Below are 18,400 nucleotides of genomic sequence, written 5' to 3'. Positions count from 1 at the left end.
AGTTTTCTGTTTGAAGGGAAAATTGGAAGCTTCCAATTCCTGATGTCAAGGAGCGGCTGGAATGAGCATGAGTCAGTAAGCTTCTGGGGGAGGTATATCTGACATTAAATAGGAAGGACATGTAACCCAGCAGCTGTAGGTACTAAAAGAACAGAAGGTGTCTTAGAATGGAACCCTGAGGAACCCCTACAGAATAGCTGCAGAGGTGCAGAATGATCAGAAACATCTAACTTCACCCACCTGAGGTTTTGTGATGGGAGATGGTCACAGGCTGAGTTGTAGCAGTGTACAAGAGGCCGACATAAGCATTTGTTCTATACTGGCCATCGGCCGAAATTGTTCTTAAAAGTCGATTAAAAATAAATAAAAACCAGGCGCCCGTGTGGCCAACTGCCGCCACTACTAGACTGAAGAAAGGACCCGAAGGACCTCGACACACAGTTTTTTTAATGTTTTGAGTTTGTTTTACATTTGAAGTTTAATACATTTTAAGATATTTATTGACTTATTTAATTTTTATTGCAGACAGTGAGTGTTCGGTTGTCTTTCACAATCAATGTGCTGCTAAAACGTGTGTGTGTGTGTGTGTGTGTGTGTGTGTGTGTGTGTGTATATATATATATATATATATATATATATATATATATATATATATGTGTGTGTGTGTGTGTGTGTGTGTATGCCAACGGCAACAAAATTCTTTAAAAATCAGTGTCGGCCTTAAAAAAATACATATCGGTCGGCCTCTGCTGTGTATGTAGAAAAGGGCTTTGAGAAACAACTTTAAAAAAAATTGATGTGATGCTTGTAGCCTTTATTTGAGTAGGAATCTTAGATTCATTCACTGATTATAGAACCCTAACGTATACACTGACTAGGATTGATACCTTTGACACTTGGATCAATACAATATCAATTCCCGTTACCTATGAATCGAAACCGGTACTTAACTGTACCAAATTTTGATCCTTTTAAGTGTTTAATAATTATTTAAATCACTTACTAAATTAAATATACAGGGAGTGCAGAATTATTAGGCAAGTTGTATTTTTGAGGAATAATTGTATTACTGAACAACAACCATGTTCTCAATGAACCCAAAAAACTCATTAATATCAAAGCTGAATGTTTTTGGAAGTAGTTTTTAGTTTGTTTTTAGTTTTAGCTATTTGAGGGGGATATCTGTGTGTGCAGGTGACTATTACTGTGCATAATTATTAGGCAGTTTAACAAAAAACAAATATATACCCATTTCAATTATTTATTTTTACCAGTGAAACCAACATACCATCTCCACATTCCCAAATATACATTTCTGACATTCAAAAACAATACAAAAACTAATCAGCGACCAGTATAGCCACCTTTCTTTGCAAGGACACTCAAAAGCCACTATTTTTGACCTTTCTGAGCCTGTCAAGTCCTTCTTTTGACCCATTTTGCCAAAGGAAAGGAAGTTGCCTAATAATTATGCACACCTGATATAGGGTGTTGATGTCATTAGACCACACCCATAGGCGTCATTTTAACCGGGGACGCCGGGGACATGTCCCCGGCAAAATTTGTGATTGGCAGCTGTGTCCCCCCACTTTCAAAAAAGCCTGCTGATGAGGATTTTTGTTTTACCAGCTCAGATCTTATCCTGGGGTCGGCAACCTGTTCACATCAAAGAGCCATTATTACCCGTTTCCCACAGTAAAGAAAACACCGCAGCAGCCGCGGCGTTGTGGGCGGGGCCTACCCTCAGACAGCAGAGAGCTGCTCACAACCAAGTGACAGCAGCCGGTACCGGTCGCTCGCATGGGCGTCGCACCCGTGGGGGATTCCACACCCACACTTTTCCAGCTGTTTTGCTCACCTCCACACTAGTCTGGTTTCTTTACGTCACACTCTCTCTGTTTGCCTCATCTCCTTCTTCACCTCCACTTCTGACAGCCGATGTCGGGTTTCCAGGAGAGCAGGAGAGGGAGGGACGGAAGAGCTCGACTGAATTCATAATTTTACATCTTGACATTAGCTGTACAAAGTCTGAGTTTGATAAAGTGAAGAACACCAATTTGCAGAGGTTTATAACTGGCGCGGCGCCAGGTTTTCATTTTTGGGTGGACCACGGTAATTTTGGACGGACCTTAATAAGCAGTGACTTGAAGCAGGCAGGTCGCGCTAGAAAATGTCGTTTAAAAATACGTCATAAATGTGTTCCCCCGTCATTTTAATTTCTAAAATATGAAGAAAAACTCACAATTTAATTTTCATTCATTTGTCATTAATATGTAGTCTACACCCGTGCGTTAAGTGGACCATCTTCCAGTAAAAGCAAAGCATCCAGCCCATCTCTCCAAATGCGTAAAATGTGCATCAGCCGCTAGTTAGGCGTGCCGCGCGCACCATCAGCTGATCAGCCCAGACAAGAGCAGAGCAAACAGAGAAAGAATAGAGGATAATTGTGTCTGGATGTGGATGGAGATTACATTTTACAGCAGCCTGATCATCATTTAAATAAAACCATCACCTGTCTTCTAGTCCACGCTATCAGCATTATTTTAATTGGTGTGTGTGTGTGTGTGTGTGTGTGTGTGTGTGTGTGTGTGTGTGTGTGTGTGTGTGTGTTTTCCACTTCAAACACTGGTCTAACCAACCAGACCAGCGTGTCCAGTAACACATTAATGTTACAATTAAACAGTTTCACTTCATGTAGGCTAGGAACGTTTCACCTGCCGTGGCCCGACCGCTTCTGCTCCACATAAACTTTGTGCGTGATCAAATGTCTCTACAGGTGCTTTCTGAGCTGCTATCCTGCCTCAGACTGGATGCGCCATGCGTCTCCATATTATAGACGGGAAAAAGCGCTGTTCAGCCAAAGTTTCATAATTTCATAAAAAGAACATTTTTCCAAGCTCATCCATGCGCATCAGTGTGCGTCGGGGTAATTCTTTCAAAACAGCCAGCATCCTTGAGTTTATCCATCAAAATACAGTCAAATGGAAATATCTGTAAGCTGCCTTTTAACTGTTTTGCCTTCTTGTGAAGATTGTTGCAAAGAGAAACAAACTTGATTAACCCCAGAGCCACGCGCACTGCGCTGTACGTCGTGACTGTAAATGAGGGGAAACGATTTAATCGGATCCTTTTCTTTTCAACATGGTTTAATGTAAAGTTTCATTCAGTACAAACTTTAGTTACACCCATCTAACGAGACAGAGTCTGGATTTGTATTCTGAACAGTTTAAACATGTTTAAAATGGAGATGTGAGTGACGCGTCTAAAATTCGCACCTGCTCCGCTATTATGGAAATTAAACTAACAAGATGAATAAAATCAAATTATTTTAGGCACAGACAACATCCCCCACACTTTTGAAAATCTTGCAACGCGCCTGGTCGCTCGTGTACGTCAAAGTTATCTTTCGTAAGATGATAATCAATAAAACGATTTATATAAAGTGGATCCAGAAGTTGTAGCCTGTCTCTGCCTACAATATTTAGATATTTTTCACCCTGTTGGTGGTTTTACTGAGCAGGTGCCACTGTTGTCATACGTTTCTTTTAAAAACATGTTTAGACTGTTCAGAATACAAATCCAGGCTCTCAGAACCAGAGCGCATGTGAGAAGGTTCCTCCCACTGAAGCGAGTGTTTTCCAAACCCGGTCTCTCAGAGAGATTTGTCACTTAGAAAATGTTCCCTGATTATGAAACTTTGGCTGAATAGCGCTTGTTCCTGTCTCCAATGTGGCGACGCATCCAGGAGCCGTCTGAGGAGAATCCCAGAATCTCACATCCTCCAGCTCAGGAAGCGCATATGATTACGCACAAGCGTGACGCGTACCGGGTTGGACCTGTTCAGGTTTACGCAGATAATCTTTACATTTAGAATTGGCATACAGATGTAAAATTAATGCAGTAAAATATAAAGCTTTTTATTTAAATATCAATTCATTATTTTACAAGCACAGAGAGCCGCATCAGATGGATGGAAGAGCCGCATGCAGCTACAGAGCCGCCGGCCCCTGTGCTAGCCTACTTTATTGTCCCCAGCAATTTTTAAACCCCACTCAAGTGTATGGTTATTGTCCCCAGCAATCCTGAAAACAAACTGACGCCCTTGACCACACCCCTTCTCATTACAGAGATGCACATCACCTAATATGCTTAATTGGTAGTAGGCCTTCGAGCCTATACAGCTTGGAGTAAGACAACATGCATGAAGAGGATGATGTGGACAAAATACTCATTTGCCTAGTAATTCTGCACTCCCTGTATATTATTTTCCTAATATATAACCATATTTGATAAATATCATGATAACATAAAACAGTTTGTATTTTATCATCTTAGTGTTGTACAAAATTCTTCAACATGAAAACCTTTAACAACAATTGTTCCTAAATGACGTAAAAACAAACCCAGCTCCATGTACTCCTAATTCTCTTCTATGCCCTCTGGAATAACTCTGATGAGGAGACCATGTATTATAAACTACAAATGAAACTAAAACAAACTTCGATACCATACAACAGTTTGTATTTTAATACTGTGGTGTTTCACAAACTAAACCCAGCTCCGTGTACTCCTTTTGCTCTCCTTTCTCCTCTGGACCAACTGTGTGAGGGCGGGTCTTCGTAGTTTCATAAACTAAAAATTACACTGAAGCAAACATCTCCGCTGTGAACTAAATTTACTGTGTGTCTGTTTTCCTTTTGCCATTCAGTTTTAAAACTGTTTATTTTTCCTACTAGGAAGATGGAATTTCCGAGGACCAAGCGGACGCACCATTAGCTCTGTAAACAAAAACTAAACTATCAAGCTAACGTGATCTTAAATGGTTTTTTTGCTGCTGGAGCAGATTAAGATGCCTCCCACTCAGATCGTTGTCACTGGTTTCATCATCACCCAATAGCCCATCGCATTTAGTGAAGTGAAATCAAACTTTAGAGCGCGTTCTCTTTCTTCTAGTCAGAATTTCGGAGCTACGAGGAGAAAGCAAATGCACCATTAGCTGAACGGAAGCTAACATATCAAGCTAACGTTACCTTAAACATTTTATTTACCTGCCGGAGCAGATTAAGGTGATGATGATGCCTCACCTAGATCATTGTTGATGGTTTCATCATCACCCAGTTACCCATCCCATTCAGTGAAGTGGACCCAAACACTTTAGAGCGCTTCCTCTTTGCCATGCTGCTTTGTTTACAGCTCGCCCAGAGTGACTGACGACATTACGCTCTTGGTACTGAAACAAGGCACTGTTTCATAAGATGTGAATGGGTACTCAGTCGGTATTGTGGAATTCAGTTGGTGCCTTAAAAAGTACCAAATTTGGTGCCCATCCCTAACAGTGACAGTAGCCCTGTGGCTACAAATAAACTAATCTGCTCCTGTTGCGCCAGACAACTTCCCATTGTGCCTCTTAGATTGGCCTAGAGAATCCTATCAGTCACTGCCTCCTTCCAAATCCCACCCATTCAATCTTTTTCCTTTCAATGAGAGAAACTCCTCTGGTGGCAGAGTCTCCCCATCCCACCTCCCAAAAGGAAAGAAAAAGCCAAAACAACCTTTCTAAATAATTACTAGGGCATTTACTGGCACCTTACTGCTGCTCGCCTCATGTAATTGAGTGGGCAATGGAATAACATGCCCCTTGATGAAATTTTTCACACTCAGATGAGTGTTCCACCATCGCCCGGTGAGGGAAGGAGGAGTACACTGCAGGTGCAATCGACTACAGGGGTAATTTGCAAGTGGAAAGCAGCCAACAACTCCCAGAGAGAGCAGCCTGCACGCCAATGTGCTCGGCCGACACGCAGACCTTGAAATTAAAAGATGAAATGAACACAAAAGCTCAGGTAAGTCAATGGTGGAAGAGTTTAGGAGTAATGCTCCCGCATTCCCCTAACTCTAGTTGTAATTTACTCTCATTGGCAGATGTTGTCCTCGGTGGAGCCTAGCTGCCAAGTGGGAAAGAGATGGATCACCTCCTCTGTAGGAGCTGCACCGGAACAAGGAGAGCTGAGACCACAAGTGTTAAAAGGTCTGACCTGCCTCCCTTCTGGCAGCTAACGGGCACAAACAGCCACTCACCCTTTCTTCACAATGATGACGATGGCACCCAGCAGCAGGATGAGGACCACCAGACCTCCAGCGCAGGCTCCCAGGATCAGACCCATGTCCTCGGCATGCTGGGATACTTCCAGCGCTGTCTTAGAGTCTTTACAGGCAGCTGTAGCAGGTGGCAGGTGACAGTAGAAGATTCATGTGAATCGTTCATCACTGCAAATGTTTATTCAGTTGTAAAAGTCCAAATGTTATATTTAAGGAATCAACATCAGCTGATCATTACATTCTACTGAATTCCGATTTTATGCAAAAAATAAAAATACAATTAAACAAAATACGGCATGTAGGGCTCAGACACTTCAAACTTCAGGGTTTTTTAATCTAAATATCTCAATATCCCTGCAAGCATGATGCAGGGTAAGCAATAGGACGGTTTCATTTTACTCATTTTTGTGACAAGCAAACTTGTCCAAACCCATCCTTCCTCTTTCTCCGCCGTGTGCAGAGTGTGGGTTTACTTTGTTATGATGAAAAATACATGGCTGTTCACACGGGCATCACATAATGCTGTAAAATTGTTACTGGACTCTTCTGCGTTATTCCTGCAGTCACACAACGCTGATGGTTTTCGATTCAACACCGACAGCAGTCTGAATGGTCCACTTCCTCATTGATCAAAAGCACGACATCCCTCCAGATTACAGATTAATCTGATTTGCTGTTTTAAATCTTCAAACATATTTTCAAAGGGACAATGTGTAGTTTTTATCATTGATGTCTGGCAACATCCATCAAAATGTTGTTGAAATTGAATGAAATGATGCCCAGTTGTTGACAAATATTGGTGGCTCCTTAACATATAACCATAAAATCAGGTCTAAAATACATGGGAGTGGGTCTAAGTCTCAGGGCGACGCCATATTAGATGCCATGCTTCTTTCTACGGGAGCCCTTGAGGACAAAACAAACGGTTGCAAAACTTTCACTATTTATAAACGTTTTACTCATTTACCTTTTCACTTGTTGCCACTGATGAAAGGGAGCCTGACACGCTTGTCATTTCACTGAAGTTTGCACTCTTTAGGGCTTTTTGACCCTAATGGGCATCCGTTGGTTAGGTCTTAAGCCAGATTTATACTTCTCCGTCTCCGTCGGTGCAGAGACACACAATGCCATTATGCGTCGGCGCAAGGGCTCTCCAACGGGCTCACAGAGGGTAACGGAGACACGCCCAAAATTTTAAACATTTGTGGAATGTGACGGAGACCACAAGCTTGTGATTGGTCAGAACGCCGTTTTCTGTATATTCGTCAACAGCACCGCTGTAGCTCCATTAAAGAGTATACAGATATTTAACGGAAGGACCTGAACAGATTGAAGAACGCATCGCAGAAAAAGTCCAAAAATATTTACATTTATTCACCCATGAGTGAAGGAGTACAACATACGGAGCAAATGTGGATGGAAACAACGGGGCATGTGGGTTTAGAGGTGGCGGCCGCATCAAGAGGTGGATGAGAATGAAGGGCAAATTTGGCCGTGTTATAAAGTCTCTGAAATATATAAACAATACACTATAAATCTGGGACGTAATTTTGGGGGGGGGGACGGGTGGGACATGTCCCCCCCACTTTTTCAAAAGGCAGTTTCGGTCCCCTTCACTTTTCTCCGTCCAAAAACAATGTTACGCTCCATTAAATGGATTTGGTTGAGCACTAGGACCGAAACGGAAACCGGTTTCCTATTAGACCCACCCAAAAGCTAATCTATTGGCTCTGCTGATACTTGCTAACGTATTATTGGCTGTTGCTGCTGTCACTCCAAGTAGTAAACAGAACGTGCTCACGTTGTTTTGCTAGTTTGGAGCCGCTAGGGAACACCGGTACTGAGTCACATCGTCAACTAGACGCTGTGTAATATCAGAGCTCAGCTCAGCTTCCACTACATAACATTTGAATAAGTGTTCATTTGTGAGTCTTTGGTAGTTAGGCACAGCCAGGAGGCAGCATGTCAAGAAAACAAAAAGTGGATATAAGAGACTTCTTTCAAAGTCAAAACGTAAGTTGGAACATGTGACACCCCTGCATTAAGCTCAGACTCACCTCCTCCTTCACACACATACTCAAAACTAACTTTTACAAACTCATCTCCTCCACATAACTGACTCCTCAGACACAATTTATTCGTATTATTATAATTATTATGTTTTTATTATTACTATTATCATCATAATTATTATTACTAGTAGTAGTAGTAGTAGAAGTGTAACTTCAAAACTTTTATCATTTAACTTTATTGTAAACTTATCTATTGCAATGCATATTTTCACATTAAAAAGCTCTGAAAAATGAACAGTATCATCATCGTCAACAGATTTTTTTAAGCTTAATGTCAAAGATGTACTCTTTTCATTAGATTTATCTTATTTTTTCCATTTATTTTTTGTGTGTTGAAATGCAACAACTGTTTAAACACTTTTAAGGGAAAAAACATATTTAATATGTTTTTATACACTCAAATTGGTAATGAATAATTTACACATTATATTAATAATAATTGTGAATCATACTAGAACCATCCTGTAAATATTTCTGTTTGTTCCATTCCAAAATCTCCCACTGTTTATAGTTCATGCATCTTTTTTTCAGGTGACTGACAGAGATGCAGGAGGAGAGACCGGTGAAGGTACAGCAGGAGAGGCTGTAGGAGATGGAGGACGAGAGCCTGGAGGAGATGGAGCAGAGGCTGGAGGCTCACAGGTGAGGTTGAAATAATGAAGATACGATAGACATAAAATTGATCATTGTGACAAATGTTAGGGTGATGATCATGTGTAAAACATTAGTTCAGCATGTCCTCTAACACAGCAAATGAAATAACGGCCAGATCTCAGGAGGGACCGTTTATGTATAAATACTTTTTATACTTTTGACTAGGCCTGGGAAAGTAACAAATTTTGCTGGATGATATTTTGTCCAAAAAAATTGTTGATGATAAACAATATCATTGTCAACATTATCTAGACCAAAATAACCACTAATATAATGTTAATATATCATAATAATGCAAGTACACCCTTTAAAATGCAACAAATAAACCTTCATTTAACATTGAAATGTCCAGAACCAGAACTTCTAAATGAATAAAAATAACAAACAAAAATTAAATAAAAAAAAAGAATCTCACTCCCTGTTAGAAAATGTTGCACCAAAAACAATAAAAAAAGACCCAAAACAATAAATACAATGGCCTATCCATTGTCAACAGCCAAAACTGCACTTCAATAATGATAATAAATATTAATGATAATAGAGTTGTACATTTTTTAATTTTGATATATATATATATATATATATATATATATATATATATATATATATATATATATATATATATATATATTGAGGATGGAAAAATTATTGAGATGGGCATGTGACGTGTCAAAGGGTCTTTACATAACACCCCCACCCCAAATCCGCACAAGCCTGGTGTGTCCCCCCCACTTCTGAAATCAAAATTTCGTCCCTGCTATAAATACACTATCGAGGACCGGATACATGAGTGTTATGGTGGCAAGATACCACAGAACAGCACTACGCCCTCTGTTGTCCTGGCGGGGAATTGCTTTGCAACACTCTGCTGTCTAAACAGAAGTTCGAATGTGAAAACCTTTCCAACGCTTTGTGTGCCTCTCTCCATAAGTATAAATCATGCTTTACTCCGACACAAAAATACAGCTTCCTTGCAACAATTTAGGTATCTACCGCCCCCATAGCCAGGAAAATACACACTGTCACTTTAAAGAACATACAAAACCAAACCACCCAACCTCACCCTCCCTGCTACGATGATCTAAATAAAAAGCAAACAAGAATGATGTTCCAAGTGGATGCCAAATCTATTAAAGTAGAAAAGAAAAGAAACACAAACACTCTTCCACAGGTCAGTTTTCCAAATAACACATAAACAGTGACCAAACAACATTACACTTTTCCACTGAACCCTTTGAACGGCATCTATCTTTTTCCAAATGTGCACGGGGCATGATATCACCAACTCAGTGACCGTAAGCTGGTGGCTTCTATCTGGGCAGTATGAGTCTGTTAGCCAGTAAGGAATAAAAGGCAATTATGACCAGCTGGCATGTGTCCACAGAAGCACCCACCTCAGCCACTGGGTGCACAGGGACATTACTACACATATACTACAAATCTTACAAGGTGCATCACAAATAGACCACAATACCTCTTTAGTTTTGGGCAAGTCCAGAACATATGAGGTCCAAGTCTGGGTCCAAGTCTGTCCTTAAAATGCACTTTTAGAAAATCCAACACAATTAAAAAACCCACAAAGGTGAGCTCTGGTGCAAAATATAAAAAATGGTAACATGTATTCTTTATAACAAAGCATACGGCAATGTTTTCTTTTCTTTTTTCAGTTGACGTTCCCTTGGGTTGTGGGCTCTGCCTCAGCGAAAGGAGTTTGTCTTCCTTGTTCACAACGATTGTCGTGGGGGAGAGTCTGGAGTGACCAAGCGGATTAGGGCTTTTCCGTCACTAAGTCTTTGCTCTGGTTTCTTGCGGTGTAAAAGAAACGGAGCTCTCAATTTACTGGTCTGTCTACATTCCAGCACCTATATTCACCTGTGGCCGACAGATCTAGGTACTAAATGGAAAGAATGAGATCTCTGGCAACAAATTTATAATCCTAAGCCTATTTAGAGGGGCCACTGCTTTCCTCCACCGTATTACTGGCCGTAAACTGGTTAATCTGCAAAATAAACTAGATTTAAAATACAAATACAATCACAGAACTTTCACCCCTCCCATCGACTGTCGTCCCAAGGCCACATCTTCCTGATACCTTTTTGGGACTCTGGTAGTCTGAAAGTTGAAGTGGTAGCAGCCATCTGTTTCTCCTTCTCTGATGTAAATGAGCAGAGAACCTCTCACACCAGTGCTGTTCTGTTGCATAATACGCCAACAAGTAATGAGTTGAGGACCTAGGTAAGTGCAGAAGTACGATGGTCTGACAACTGGTTATTGGAAGAGGTTTTTAGACAAATGCAACATATTCATGGAGTTTTATGATCTCCACAATATATTTATAGCTACTATGTTAGAACATTAGCCAACACATCTAGACCGATCATAGCAAAAGTAGACAGTATTGGTTTGGTGGGCAGGATGTTACTGCGACTGAGCGAAGCAACAAAGATGGCAGCTGCTTGTTTGAAACAGCTTTGGCATCAACTAGACCTGGGCTTTTCTTTGAGTCGAGAGCAAATAGAGGTACTAAAATCCTTTATTTAGAAAAACAATGTATGTGACGGCCTCGTTGACTGACCTCTATAGCGGTGAGCATGTCATGTTGTTTCTAGTCCAATAGCATTAGGAGACGGTTTAAAAGACTCCGCCCGACGACTAAGTTCTGTCTATGGTTCATGGCCAGGCTATATATTCACAAATATAGTATGACTTGCCAAGCTATTAGGACCTTGTCTAGAAACATGGAAAACATGTTTTAAGTTAGCATGCTTTGCAGATTTACAATTGTAGCTTTAAGTCCAAACACTGTTTAGAAAAGTTTACCTTAAGAGTTTCTGTCAGAAAGTGAAAATGTGACATAAATACAATTTGCATTTCCTGCTGCAGACGAAGTTGATGTTCCAACCTTGTATCGACAGCTTTTTCTTTAACAGTATGGTGGAGGTAACAGCTGAGTGGAACATTAATCCTGGGCCATGTTACAGATCAAATGTGACTGGTTTTACAAACCAAACTTTTGATGTCATTCATCTATTCCTGATTTTAAACTGTCAACATCCAAACATTTAACAAGGTGAGTTGAAACTGTGCTTTCTTTGTGTCACTTTGTGTAAGCTGTCTATTTATGAATTTTATTTATTTATTTATTTATTTTTTACTGCTGTTTTCATCTTAAAAAGGGGTTGAAAATTGTTCTGCTTTGTCTGAAATAACAGTACTTAGCACACAAAGAACACTCAGTGAATCACTATCATTTATGGGTCGTGTCAGACGCTGGACTCATGATTGATGTTAACTTCTCAGACATAAATACTGTTATGTGTTGCATTTTATGATTGTGTGTAGAAAGTGCACTACTTCATATTCTAGAAGTGAATCATTTTTTAATCGCTTTTAAAATGTCAGCAAAATGTTAGGTTTTGGAAATCTACTGAATATTGATTGAGTGAAAAGGGGCTCATGATGGAGACACGCTTATGTTTTTCATCCTACAGCAATGAGTGGCTGGAAGCTGCTTGAGCATCATGTGTGGGGAGTCCCAATAAATATTGTTTTTGATTTTAAAAGGTTCACACAAAGTTTATTTAACCTGTGATCCCTTTGATAAGTCCAGTGTTCTTTTGCAAAAAACTGAAGGGTCTCTCTTTTGGGGTTGAAGACGTTCCTGCCTCTTCTCTGTGAAGATGTGCCACACACGTACATCATTATGCCCTAGCATGTGATTTCCACGTGAAGGCAACCTCAGGAACACAAAGATATGCCAGTATTATTTCTGTTTCTTTGTACAGATCTGCCTTGTGTCGTAGAGAAACTACAGAGGCTTTTCACACTTGTTCTGGTCTAACATTGTTGTTTTGACTTATTAGCCTGTGAATGTATAGTCTGGCCACGGCCCATAGACAGATCTCAGTCGTGGGGTGGAATCTACGGTTGACCTTTTAAACGGTCTCTGCTTGCAAATGGAGACCACTTGCACCAATCAGACCAATGAAAAATGTGAAGTATTCATCACTACCAACATCATTCAGCAGGGTTGTCTGCCAAACACTGAAATGAATGATGCATGACCTGCATTTGTAAACCACCTTTCAGAAACAGAGGACTTCAAAGTGCTTTACACTACAGTGTATCATTCATCCATTCACACACACAATCACACAATTTTGGACGTCCTACAGACTTGAACTGAACCAACGGACTCAATATAGACATGATCGGCATGTCCATGTGACGTTGACTGTTTACAAGGTTACCTCCTGAGCTACTGCTGCCCTTGTAGAAGAAGATACAAAGATTACAGATTTCTTTTTTAAGTACCTCTATCATGTCTAAATAGTGCGAAGTTGATGCCGAAGTCTTTTCAAACGAGCCACTGCCGTATTAGTAGTTCTGCTCTGTTGCATCATACCATCCACAGAACCAGTGGAGCGCTGTGGCTAGACCGGCCTGCAAAGCAAAATCAACTTTCTTTGGCTACGATGACAATCAGACGTACCTTCACTGAGTCTGAGTTAATATAATTTCCTGTCACCTTAATTTTAACGGCAATCAACAATTTTTCAAAGCAGCATGTGATTGTGTTTGTATGTGTGTGTGTGTGTGTGCATGGGTGAACGACTGACTGTGTTGTGAACAAGCCCCCACAATGTAGCTCAGAAATTAGTCTCAACCCGGAAGTACCAAAAATTGCAGTTCCACCCTCATCCACTAGGGGCTGGTGTCGGAAGCGAGCAAATCCTCATTGACTCCCATGTTAAAAATACCAATTTCACAGCAGAAATAAACATGTTTACAGCCTGGTACCAAAACATGTTTTTGGTTTAAATGATCTAGTTTACACTCATGACAACTCTGAGGGGGGTGAATGTTTTTCTCACTCTTCTGTTTAAGTGTATTAAAAGCCTAAAATTCTGTATAATTAATGAGCATCAGACCCACGTGACCACAGAGCTAGCTCCGGGGAAAGGCCTCAGTAGAGCCTCGGTCTGGCCTGGAAACTGCTCCAGGATTTTGAGTCTCTGTGTTTGTGTATTCTTGTTTGGATATTATTTGTGCAATTGTTGGACAAAATGACTTGCTGTGGCATTAATTGCACTAATAGAGCGTCCAAGGAGTCTCCACTTCATTTTTTTCGGTAAGTAAAATTATATTTATGTATTTTAGGTCACTGCCGAGCTGAGCTTAGATTTTAACATGTACTGTTTAACCATGACATTTAAATGTAATAGGGTAAAACCCAGTGCATTTAACATAATGCTGCACTTTAGAAAATGGGTTGAAATATAACATGTTGGTGGAGCTGGGTTCCCACTATCGGCTTGTGGAGCTCTCGGGAGACCTCTGTTTTCCACCCGGTTCTCCCCTCCCCGCAGCTCGGCGCATCTCTGTCTGATCGCAGCTTCTGTCTGCTGTGCAGGTTGCCGGCTTGTGGAGCTCTGGGATGGAAACCTTTCCATCCGGTTCTCCCCAGCGGCAGCTCTGTGCATTTCAGATCGCAGCGGCGCTTGTCTGCTGTGCGGCTGCCGGCTTGTGGAGCTCTCGGAGACCTCTGTGTTCCACCCGGTTTTACCCAGCGGTCAGTCCGGCGTATCTCTGACTCAGAAGCTCTGGTGTTGTGCACAGTTAACTCCGGTTGTAGCTAGGTTGCTACCTCCATTAGCTTAGCTCCCACCTCCGCATTAGCTTTAGGTTAGCTTCAGGTTAGCTTGTAGCTAGTTCGACCGGGTGTCGTCAGTTGATCCCAGCCTTAAGGTTGGTTTATGCTTGACGCGTCCGCACGGCTCCGCACGTAAAAGTTGCGTCATTTTAACAACCCCGCCCCTCCACCGCGCCTCCGCACAGCCCAAAATTTCCGCACCGCACACCTAGGAAATTTTCTAACCACGCGGACGGTCGGACGCGGACAAACATGGTGGACTGGCGAGAACTAGTATGGCAGAGGTTCGTAAATACAGACATTTGTATGATTCAGCTCTCAGAGATCACCGTGATCAACATGTTGTTTATAATTCTTGGAGAGAAATAGCTCGCACTGTCGGAAAAGACGAGAACGCTGTTAAAAATGCTGGAATGCCATCTTGTAGACAACAGTAATTTCTACTTCTACTATGGTGTAGTGTTGGATGCTTGCCGTAGAGCTCCATGCTGCCCCCTACAGGTTGGGAGAATATTGGCTCACCGCAGAGACGAGCCGCATGAACCTATAAACGCTTCGAGTTGTGAAGCGCGTTCCATCCGCGAGCCGCATCACCAAGCGGAACGTGAATGCGTCAAGCATAAACCAAGCTTTACAGCCCCACCCTCAGCTCCACCTCTCTTCCCTTTTATGGAATTGTCTGGGCTTGACGGAACCTGTGACACGGTCAAAATGGCGGTGGTGGCCACCTCCCATTTTAGTACAAAAACGTGTTGTTGGAGCCTATGGAAAGGAGATGTCCAGTATATTTATGTCGATGGTTGTGAAGCACCTTGGGGGGTTGTTGAATCCTATGAAGGCTCTATAGAAATACAGGCCATTTACCATGTAAAAATGTCCTTTTTTCAGTGAAAGTCTAAAGTACTGCAATCAAACTCGCGTAGCAGCATGATTTGTTTAGGATACAATTATAATCGTATAAACATTACAGAATGTAAATCAGACTTTCTTCCAACAGTTATTTCTACAGTAACTGGTGGAAATGTTGTGGGTTTTCTGAGAATCTAATGTAAACGGTACATCTTACCACAGCACCCAAATATAATGTGTTGACATTGGGTGACGTATTATGAAAAACCTGTGGATTTATTAGGACTTCAGTGATTTACAACCCTCGATTTACTGCCTAATATCTGTCCCTCCCTCTTGCTCTCGCTACAGAAATCATGGGTCATATATCTCTGATATTTGCAAGTTAAAAGTAAACTTTTATTTAAAATGACACTAGGGAACTTCCTGATCTTAGTTTTCCTGTTTTAACAAATATGAACTGAATCATTTGATCGTCTAACAGACGCATCCCAGTTGCAAGGAGATGACAGTAAAGCTGCACTGTGGATATTTAATAATAATGATAATAATGGATTTTATTTTTAACACACTTCACATTTCAATGAAATCTCAAAGTGCTACAGTAGGAAATCAGAAACAATGTAAGGAATAATTAAAAAAATCATAAAAAACAAATAAAATACATAAAACCATACAATGCTAAGTTAACACATGGTAAAACAACAGCAATATCAATCAGTTCGGAAAAGCTTGTGTAAATAAAGTAAATATAGCGTCCAGCATTCAAAACTGTAGTGGAACTGTATTTTAAATTCTATAACAGTGTTGAGGAAAGAAAAGTCTGTTCGTCTGTACAGCATGAGGACAGAAGGTCCATGTGACGAGGGAAGCACGGAGCTAACTTTGCATGAGCTGCAGCGAGCAGATGCAAACACTTACACTAAAAAGGTGATTTTTACTTTCAGTTGCTCCTCACATTGTGACCTGGGACCATGAGTGTGCATGTCATCTGTAAAACTGAAAAACTAATACTAAAAAGCTTTTTGTCCAATGTGCTGTTGTATCGTCACTTTGCCGACCGTATACACAGCGGTCCACACTTCTCGACTTCCTTCCCCTGTTGAAAAGTGAAGCCATAATATTCCATGTTTGAGTGCCGTCATGCTGTTTACAGAGCCTGAGTCTGTTAGTCAGTGAGGAGGGGCTGGGAGTCACCCCTTCTCTGGAAAAGATCACGATGCCTTTTACACAAAAATAACCAAGACTATTAAAATTAAACATTAAAAAGTTAGAGCTATCCAAATAAACTAAAGTTAACACCTGGAAAATACATTATCCATGGTTTAAGGTTATGTGTATCATATGGGGGGCATCACAGAAGATAATTGAGAAACACTGCTTTAGGGGGACCTTGTTTTGTTTTTATTTGAATTACCAGGTTAGATTCCTAGAAATGATAAATACTACTGATGTTCCAGTTAGCATCAGGCTAGTGGTGGTGGAAAGGAAACAAAACACACCTTTCTCCAGTCCCTTCACATTAAAAGACTCAGATTAACACAACTTCACTTGGAAAATTCTTAAAGGGGACACATGACTTTTTTCTAAGTTCTATTTTCAATATGAACAAGTTCATTAAGTTTCCCCCTCATACATAGAGCGGTGTCAGCACGTCTTGACATTTTCACTACAGTGGACCCTCGCTCGGTTCACCTTTCACAGCCTCGTCTTTGTGCAGTGTTGCATGCTTTTCAATATTTTTTACAGCACCTTGTGTTCTGTGCTCAAAGTGTTGAACTATGAGTGTTTAAACAAGAGTGAAAAGTGTAAAAATGTTATTGCGTGTCTGAGGAAAGTGTATAAAGTGTGTAGTGAGGGGTTTTACGGCCTTAAGCCATTGTGGCAGTGCGCTGGGACAGGTATGTCTGCAGAGGAGAGGAGTGAGCTGTTCCATGGCTGGAGCACATTAGTAATCAGCGCTCCTGCATCTGTATGATGCAGAGGTGGAGACGTGAGTCTCTACAACATGACAACAAAAGCCTGAAAGGCTGGCGTGAGTGTGTACAAACAAAACTGTTCATTCATGCTGGAAATAAAACTTGAGAAACTGACATTCTGGTGTGTTTGTGTGTGTGTGAGCCCAATAGTAGCCACGTATGCTACAAACATCCGTATTAATTGTAAAAAATGCAGCTGACCACTTTGTGCATTTCAACTATTTCGGGTTATTTTTAGAACATAACTGCCACGATAACCTCTACATTACCAGTGTGAGCCGTTTCAGGGCTCTGTCACTTTAAGAAAACAAGCTAGATCTGGCCACGCCCACCCATCCCCCGCTCAGGCTGCTATAGCCTAAGAAGCTCTGATATCTGGGAGGGACTCTTGCATAGTTAAAGTTAAAGTCCCACTAGTTGTCACACACACAGGTGTGTGTGCGAAATTTGTTCTCCGCATTTGACCCATCTCCTGGGGGAGCGGTGAGCTGCAGACAAGCCGCGCTCGGGAACCATTCGGTGGTTTAACCCCCCCATCCAACCCCTTAATGCTGAGTGTCAAGCAGGGAGCCATTTTTTCAAAGTCTTTGGTATGACCCGACCAGGAGTCGAACCCCTGATCTCCCAGTCTCAGGGCGGACACTCTACCACTAGGCCACTGAAAGGTGGTGCTATTTTAATTTCTATTGTGATGTCACAATGAGGGACTTTTTGAAACAGCTTATTTTAGTCACACAATTCTTTAAACACTGACAGAAAACAGATGTTTGTTTATGTTGTTTTTTTTTTCAAATTTGGAATGTTTATTAAAAAGTAGAGATCCACAGGGCAGCTTAAATGGTTGCAAAAGCTGAGTTTTGCATATATGTCCCCATTAACATTTGAATTTCATGGAGATAAATTAAAGTGTCGGAACAGCACATGTTAGTATTAATGCTGAATGCATCTAGTTTTCATCCTGTTGACTAGAAGCAGCTGGTTTCATTTTTTAGAGAGTGGATGCTGAACTGAGAGTTAAAGAGTGAGGGATTACAACCACTCCAATAAAATTATATATATATATATAATCAGATTTGGGTATGATTATTCAAAGA

General features: G+C 41.0%; 1 protein-coding gene across 4 annotated transcripts in view; it reads right to left on the bottom strand.

The window, feature by feature from the left end:
• ptprua (protein tyrosine phosphatase receptor type Ua) overlaps window positions 1-18,400 on the bottom strand; it is a 323,447-nt gene that overhangs the window by 63,617 nt on the left and 241,430 nt on the right. For all 4 annotated transcript variants that reach the window (XM_015973274.3, XM_015973276.3, XM_015973277.3 and 1 more), the window contains exon 14: window positions 6,079-6,217. In XM_015973274.3, the coding sequence (XP_015828760.1) occupies window positions 6,079-6,217 (139 nt within the window). The remainder of the gene's footprint in view (window positions 1-6,078; window positions 6,218-18,400) is intronic.

Source organism: Nothobranchius furzeri, chromosome 19, assembly GCF_043380555.1.
Source record: "Nothobranchius furzeri strain GRZ-AD chromosome 19, NfurGRZ-RIMD1, whole genome shotgun sequence".
In the NCBI taxonomy this organism is placed as follows: domain Eukaryota; kingdom Metazoa; phylum Chordata; class Actinopteri; order Cyprinodontiformes; family Nothobranchiidae; genus Nothobranchius; species Nothobranchius furzeri.
This window is presented reverse-complemented; position numbering and strand designations above follow the sequence as displayed.